This window comes from Lepus europaeus, chromosome 3, assembly GCF_033115175.1.
Source record: "Lepus europaeus isolate LE1 chromosome 3, mLepTim1.pri, whole genome shotgun sequence".
In the NCBI taxonomy this organism is placed as follows: Eukaryota; Metazoa; Chordata; class Mammalia; order Lagomorpha; family Leporidae; genus Lepus; species Lepus europaeus.
This window is the reverse complement of record NC_084829.1, coordinates 84,249,499-84,258,227: the sequence shown is the minus strand read 5'-3', so window position 1 is coordinate 84,258,227 and position 8,729 is coordinate 84,249,499. Positions and strand designations below refer to the sequence as shown.

The window sequence follows — 8,729 nt, the reverse complement described above, 5'->3', positions numbered from 1 at the left end:
TTAGTGGCAGGCCTGGGGCTCTAGATCATATCTTCTGCTTATGGTAGAATTAGTTAAAAGCATTTCAATCAGGGAGACTTTCCCTCTCAGAAAACATTTTTGGAAAAGTCTGGAGACATTTTGGGTTATCACAAAATGTGTGTGTGTGCGTGTGTGTGTGTGTGTGGTGGGCTGGGGGGAAACTGCTGCTGACATCTAAAGGTTAGGCATGATGATAAACATCCATTAAATGCAAAGGACAGCTATTGAAACAAAGAGTTTTCCAGTCCAAAATGTTAATGTTGAGAAACCGTGATCTAGAGCAACAGAAACTGGACTTGAGAACATGGCTGTGCCTCTCATTTTGTGATCTTGGGAAAGTGATTTCTATTCTCAGTGTCTGCTTTCTCATTTGAAAGAACAAATTTACAACTACTACAAAACAAATTAAGATAATTCAAAAACAAAACTCATATTTCAGGATGGTTGCAACAGACCACAGCATCGAATAAAGTGCTGATCATAGCCAACAAATGGAAGTAGGAATCTACACTACAGAGTGGAATTTTAAGACAAGAGGGAAGTAGACAGTGCCAGAAACACAATGTCACTGAAATACAGAAGGGGCTCCCCAGAGTTTTTACTGAAGAGATGGAGAGAGGTGTAAGAGATCAAATAGCACTGAGCATGTATTGGGGATGAGATGATGAGGCAGGAAATAGAAGCAGTGGGAGGGTTGAAGAAGTGAGAGACATTTCAGCAGTGACTTAGAGATGAAGTCAAGATAATTTAACAGGAATCGAAAAAAACTTCATGGGCAATTGAAAAAGGGTCATGAGAAAAGGAGATCAGGATGAATTTGGGGTTTTTTATTTGGGTGCTTGGGTGCTGGTAACACCACCTGACAAGACAACTGAATCAAAGAGCAAGGAAGTCATTTTTGGATATACACCCAAAAGACATGAACATGTTGTATCAAAGAAATACCTGTACCACTATGTTTACAGCAGCATTGTTCACAATAGCCAAAACAGGAAATCAACCAAAGTGTCCATTATCAGACAAATGAATAAAGAAAATGTGGTATATACACACAATCTAATATTATTCAGCTATAAAAAAGAAATTCAATCATTTGTAGCAAAATGAATGCAACTGGACATCATCATGTTGAGTGAAATAAGCCAGTCAAAGAAAGACAAATACCACACATTCTCCTTTATGTGTGGAAGCTAAAATTAAAAATAAAATAAAATAAAATAAAAAAACCAAAAACTCAAAAAAAAAGACAAAGTATTGCTGCAGATATAGTTTTGTTAAACATTATTTTATATCTTTGTTAAATCAATGGTTAAGAACCAGTGGTTAAGAATGTTATACTGGGGCTGGCGTTGTGGCTTAGTAGGCTGAGCTTCCGCCTACAGTGCCGGTATCCCAAATGGGCACTGATTCATGTCCTGACTGCTTCTGTTCTGATCCAGCTCTCTGTTATGGCCTGGGAAAGCAGTGGAAGATGGCCCAAGTGCTTGGGCCCCTGCACCCGTGTGGGAGACCCAGAAGAAGCTCCTGGCTCCTGGCTTCAGATAGTCCAGCTCCAGCTTTTGCAGCCATTGGGGGAGCAAACCAGCAGATTGAACACTTCTATGTCTTTCCTTCTCCTTGTCTATAATTTTACCTCATAAATAAATAAAATCTTAAAAAAGAATGTTATACTATAGCTTTAATTAAAAATTTTTAAATTTTTAAAAAAATTTTCTGTATATGGGTGAAATAGTCGTCTTTCAATTTAATTATTGTTTACAGCTTTGCCTATATTTCTGCTAAAATAGGTTAATTCACTTTTTAGTTGCTGAACCATTTATTTGGTGCAGCATTAAGCCTTGACTATAACGTAAATTAAAAATATATTATTAATATATATAAAATGAAAGAAAAGAGAGAATATATTCTTAGAATTCAATTTATGAGCTACATTGAATCTGTTAAAAGTTAAAAAACTTAAAAAAAGGAAGAAAAAAGAGCAAGGAAGTTAATAAATTCAGAAGTAGACTTAACGTGCTTCTGGTTCCTATGAAAACAGAGATGGTGGGACGTGGAGATCTGGGAAAGAATCAGAGATTTGAGTCAGGATCTTGAAAGCAGTGCTTCAATCCACAGAATGAATGAGATTTCCTAGTGAAAGTAGTGGAATAAGAGCAGAGCAGAGGACAGAGCTTTTAAAAACTGGACAGGGGCCAGCACTGTGGTGCAGCAGGTAAAGCCACCACTTGCAGTGCTAACATCCCATATGGGTGCTAGTTTAAGATCCAGAAGCTCCACTTCTCATCCAGCTCCCTGCTAATGCACCTGTGAAAGCAGTGGAAGATGACCCAGATTCTTGGGCTCCTGCACCCATGTGGGAGATCTGGATGAAGCTCCTGGCTCCTGGCTTCAGTCTGTCCCAGCCCTGCCGCTGCAGCCCTTTGGGGAGTGAACCAGCATATGGAAGATCTCTCTCTCTCTCTCTCTCTCTGTCTTTGCTTCTCCCTTTCTGTAACTTTCAAATAAATAAATAAATCTTAAAAAAAAAAACTAGACAAGCAAAACTATTGAAATAGGGGGAGCAAAGCAGTGGGAGAAGGCAGGGCAGTAAGGACTAATAGTTGAGGAAGCAGAAATAAGGGATAAAGAAGAAAAAGTGTCAGGAAACAAGCAATGAAAATTCATCCATTCCCCTCACACCCTGGAAACCAAAAATAGCGAGAAATGCTGAGAAAAAGGGGTCAGTGGAAGTTGATGATATGAGGGTACTTCAAAATGCTTGTGGAAAATGAAATCAGATGTTTATTTTGGCACAAAAATATTTGGAATCCATTTAGAGTTTTTTCATAATATGTATTTACGTTGAACATTTTGAAGTATCCTTATATAAAATATAGGACAGATTAAGAATGAGATATAGAACTGAAATAATTTTTTGATGCAAGAGAAAGGAGACCTCTCCCTCCAAACTGATAAAGAAGGAAAGTTGGGTATGGATGCAAGTCCATCTGGAGGATGAAGGAGCAATAGATTTGAGTTCATATTGGAAAGCTTCACTTTTCACTGTCAAATTGTAGGCAAGTCCAGCTGCTGGTACAGGGTATGGGAAGTAACAGCAGCTAAGGACACTGTAGAGCCATCAGTGACTGAGGAGGGGCATTAATTGAGTACAGAAAGTGAGACTAGAACTTCAGAAGTCTGGTATGTGAAGGATATCTCAAGGTACCAGTGTCACCATGGGATTTATATCTGTTTCCCTAATCAGTAACAACCCATCCATCTTTGGAGGAAAGCAGCAAACCAGAAAGATTTTTGACCAGAGAATTGCTTGGAAATGTGGTAGAATATTAGAGAAAATCAACCAAATTTCGAATTAAAGTGGGCATGGGATCAAATATGTCCACAGACCAGTTGTACTATTTCCTTGTATAAAAAATAAGCGCATCCTATGGGATTCATAGAGAGCCTTCAACATCCAGAGATGTTACAATGCAGACATTGGAGTTTGTCTTCCACAATCTCCCAAATAAGACAGTACAAATTACAAGTGGAATAGAAATAAATGAATCATGATGAAATTGTTTTCTTTTGCAGAGTCTTGCCTTCTTTTGAGACTAAGCCATGAGTTGGATGTTCCTCAGAGACCTTCTAAGTGGAGTAAATACTCAGCTGGCATTGGGAGGCTATGGCTGGCTGTTGTGTTCATCTCCCGTTTGCTGGTCTACATAGTAGCAGTAGAGCACGTCTGGAAAGATGAGCAGAGAGAATTTGAGTGCAACATTAGACAGCCTGGTTGTGAAACTGTGTGTTTTGACCACTTCTTCCTCATATCCCAGGTTAGACTTTGGGCCTTACAGCTAATTATGGTCTCCACGCCTTCTCTTCTCGTAGTTCTACATGTAGCCTATCGTGAGGGGAGGGAGAAAAGGCACAGAAAGAAACTCTATGTGAGCCCAGGTACGATGGATGGAGGCCTATTATCAGCCTCATTGTTAAAACTGGCTTTGAAATTGGCTTCCTTGTTTTGTTTTATAAGCTCTATGATGGATTTCGTTTTCCTTACCTTTTGAAGTGTGCTTTGCAGCTTTGTCCTAACACTGTGGACTGTTTCATCTCCAAACCCACGGAGAAAACCATCTTCATCCTCTTCTTGGTCATCACTTCATGCTTGCGCATTGTGCTGAACTTCATTGAACTGAGCTTTTTAGTTCTCAGGTGTTTTATTAAGCGCTGCCTCAAAAGATATTCTAAAAACCTCAGGGCCTCAGGATGTGAGCGTCACAACTTCAGGTGTGTTGGAAGCAATAAGATGGGGACCCCTGCTATACTCCAGAATCACCATTCAGGCTTGACCACAGACACACCCCGACAACCTGAAGCAAAGCTACTTTGTGACACACAAGTGGGTTAAACACAGAAAACATGCATCTTTCCTAAGCAAAGATCTTAGCTGTGTTGGAAAACAAGTGGTGTTAGTATTAATATCATTTGGAAGAAAGCTTTTTAAAAATTTCAATATGCTCTCAGTTGTGAACGCTAGACAGAGGTCTCAGTGTTTTGTTGTAGGGTTCTCCAATATGTGGATACACAAGATATTTTTGAATATTTCCAAATTAGTCTGAAGTAATCCAAGAGCACCCTTTGAACAGCTTAGATCTGTAAGAAAAGAAATCCTATGTCAATTTTTTTTCTAACTCTCATTACAATTCATATACAACTGAACCATATAAAACATGACATTTCTGACCAATGGGATGGTCTCTAAGCTGCCATGGAAGCACTGGCAATCTTTCCAAAGTGGTAGCCAAGGCTCCACTCACTCAGTCCTAAGCAATCTTTATAGAGAAAGACCCTGGTATATGGTGGAGCTGCCACTAACTGGGGGCACATAGCACATCCAGTGAGATGGCTCAACCTGAGGGAAAGACTACAGAGCCAAGGACTCTTCACACATTAGGGTCCTTTGGCTGTAAGTGGACTTGCGGAGGGAGAAGAAAAGCATCATTTCAGTGGTCTCCAAGTAAAGTGCAAATATTACCGGGAGATAACTCACAATTGGGGCTAAACCAGAAGAAATCTGCAGGGGTCACTCTCGAGCCAGGGAAGGCAGGTCCCACATAAAGTAGCACACTGACAGGGGACAAGGAGGCTACAGAAAAAGCACCTGCCTGCTTGATAATGCTTAATGCTTCTTGTAAAATAAAAACAACACTGAAATACTTTGTATATTTCCATATTTTTAGACCTTTAAGTAATCAGGAATTCACACTATAGTGTACAATATGTCACAGTTTGCTCACAATTTACCAGTATATCTCCTCCTAGGACAGACAAAATGTGCATGTTGTTGTTACAGTGATGTAATACCATCAATTGTTTTGAAGACTAGACCTTTCTTTTACTTATCAACTTAAAAAAAAATCTCAGGTATTTCCTCTTTGGATTTAATACTCTAACGTATATGCATTACTTGAAAATAAAGATGACATTGCTTTGCAATGCTATTTGGTTGTCATTGCTCTCTTTACCTGGCTGCACTGGATATGACTTTCCTCATAAAATGAAACGTTCTGAATTGTAGAACAGGATTTGGAACACTGCTTGCTAAAGAAGTTATTCTCTTGGGGATTTCTTAACAGAAAGTCAGTTCACAAAAATGTAATTTTAAATAAAATCATTTACATCATATCTTCTAAGTCCTGCCCTCTTTGGAGTAAATTGTCTCATTACAATTTACACACCTTGTACAGCAAAGGTTGAATCATATATAGTCTACAGAACATGTGATAAAAAATGGACATAATCTTTGACTTAAAAACTGTTCTGGAGAAAAAAAAAAGTAAAAATTGTAGTTTTCCTTCCTTCAGTTGATACAACAGATCATTGCTGGACTTGAGCTTACAACCATGTTCCTTACCATTTGACATGAAATCATCCAGCCTTCATAAATGGAGTTTAGTAGAAATTTTTTCTCAAGAGGCATAGGTGGTTTAAAAGGCTTTATATTTTTGAGACCCTTGCGGTGACACAGAATCCAGAAAATAAAGTTTCAATGTGCACAACTGAAACGGAGATGAGGGACTTTTTGAGTCTGAGGATGAGGTTGCTAACAAAAATATTTTGGGAAGCTCTGCCCAAGTGAAAGGGTATGATTACTTGGACATATACATTCCTCACTTTTCAACTTCACATAGAGAAGAAACAAAAAGGTAATGTGAGCAAGGGTAATGGAAATGAGGCTAAATGAATCTTTACTCCTTTAAGCTTTCAGAAGTACCCTGATTTACAAAATTGGTTTTCTATAAGAACATTCTCAAGACTGCCTTGAAAAGATGGTACAGTAAGTAGGGAACTTACTGCTCTAGTCTAGGGTAAGATAGTTTAAAAAAATGGAGAGAGGGCAGTCTCAGGGAAGAGTTAGGGAGAAAACTGCAGAGGAAACTCTATGGAAATTAAAGGGACACTATGACCTATGTAGAGGGTATGGACATGCACAACTTAGGATCACAGCAGCCGTGAGCCTCAGCACCAGCTTTGGAGTGAAGGGAGACAAGAATGCAGCAGCCCAAGCCACTGGAGATAAAGCTGTAGGAAGAGCCTGGTGAGAGTCCAACTTGGAGCCCTGTAGGGTACAGCGTACCTGCCAATCTAGAGGGCAAAAAGGGCATATTTCTCTGTCACTTACCACTTGGCACTGGTGTCCTGTAACTAGCCAAGAGAGGGTGTATGCCATTTTGGATATACATAACAGCTGCACCAGCTCCTGTTCATGTGCCCAGCAACCAGTCAAGGGGAGATGCCTGAGTCTGCCTGGGAGAACTGACAGGGGCTGAGTGCTATTAACTGTGAGAATCTTGTGCGCTAGGACTGTGAAAGCACTGTGATTGCATGGGAGAGTGCAGGGTATGGCTGGGACTTTGGGCAGTCACTGTGGGTGGCTCCACATGCTTGAGGCTCCCTGATTCCCTAGTGAGGGTCATTGCTGCAGGATCTGTGTTCACAATGAGGACTGCATGGATTGTTTGTATGGTTAGTACAGATGATAACTATGCCCACTGGAGCTAGTGTCCAGTGGTCACAGTTTGAGAAGAGGAGGTCTTCTATGAGAAGAGGAGGTGAGTGTGAGAAGACACCAGTAGAGCAGAACAAATCTCCCCTCTGATTAAAAAAGAAAAAAGAGGACATTTACAGTGCCCAACTTGGGTGTCACTGTGGACACTCCTCTCACCCTGGAGCACTGAACAGAGCTCCCTGACCACACCCAGCACACACCTCTGAGTATTTACTAAAAGAGCAGACACTTCACTAAGCCACAGAGGTATAGTTCAAAGATAAAAGCCATCACAGGAGGAAAAAAAAGCATCTCCACAAATGCCTAATAATAATGAATTCAGCAATTCAAGAAATGAGAATAAAGAAGACAACATGATGTCCCCAAAAGAACACAACACTTCAATACTAGAAGGTGAAGATGAAGAGACTGATGAAATGCCAGAAACGGAATTCAACAGATTGATCATAAGATTACTTAGAAGTAATCAAAAGCAAATCCACAAACTAAAGAGATCCATACATGATATGAATGAAAATTTTTCCCATAAAATTGAGATTTTAAAGAGAAATCAAAACAAAATGTAGGAAATGAAGAATTCAATAGAATAAATAAAAATATGGTGGAAAGCATATTTTTGAGGAAATGAAACCAGCACATGAAAAAGTTATCTGTACCTCCATGTTTATTGCAGTTCATTTCACAATAGCTAAGATATAGAATCAACCCAAATGCTCATCAACTGAAGACTGGATAAATTATGGGATATACACACTATAGAATACTACAGCAGTAAAAAAGAAATCCTGTTGTTTGCAACAAAATGGATGAAACTGGAAAATATCACAGTGATAAGCCAGTCCCCAAAGAACAAATACCAGATTTTCTCCCTGATCTGTGATAATATAGCACCTAAAAGGAAATCTATAGAAGTGAAATTAGCATGTTGAGAAGCAATGACTTTGAACAGCCCTTGTATTGACTGTTGAAGTTTTTTTTCAAACAATTTGTTGAACTCTTTATTTAGTATAGAGTTATAAAGTTAACAGAAAATAGATCTTAGTAAAAAAAAATAAAAATGTGAATATAAGAGGGAAGAGGAAGAGGGATGAGAGTGTGGGAACTTCTGACTGCAACTAGGACCATGAAATTTGCTGTCCATCTCTTCATATCCATTTACCCTCACAGCTTAGGCCCCTGGTACTTAGGAACCTAGTATTTCTTGGGAATAAAAAAACCTGTGTTCCTCTTACTTTGCCTATGTCCCATCTCTTCATTACTTACTCCTCCTTTACCTGAAAGGATTCTGATTTTGGAGAATATAGCAATATGTCCAGCTAGAAAAATATACTTCCAAGTCATCTCTGCATGTAGTGGTAGCTGTTTAACTTCTTGCCCAAAGCAACAAGAGGTTTTCTGGCTGGTGCTTTGGAGCAGTTACCTAAAAAGTGGGACTGCCCTAGTTTGCACGTGTCTTTTCCCTTTCCCATTCTTTCCTGCTTGAGACATCGCAGCTAGTGTTGCAGTGAACATCTTTTGGTCATGAGATGACTGTGAGGATGTAAGCAAGACCTTATGAAGGAGTAAAAGGCCAGCTGCAGGGACATGGACACCATCAAGGAATTGCCACATCAGCCCTGAGTTGCCTATCTCATGCTTTTGTTGGTATGTGGGAGAT

At 39.5% G+C, this 8,729-nt stretch overlaps 1 protein-coding gene across 1 annotated transcript; it reads left to right on the top strand.

Annotated features, from left to right (window-relative positions):
* The first annotated feature begins 3,621 nt into the window (after nucleotides 1-3,621).
* On the top strand, nucleotides 3,622-4,411 carry GJB7 (gap junction protein beta 7). The gene is given in 3 exon segments (XM_062187231.1): nucleotides 3,622-3,655; nucleotides 3,658-3,975; nucleotides 3,978-4,411. Coding segments are annotated over 3 exon segments (786 nt in total).
* Nucleotides 4,412-8,729: the final 4,318 nt, after the last annotated feature.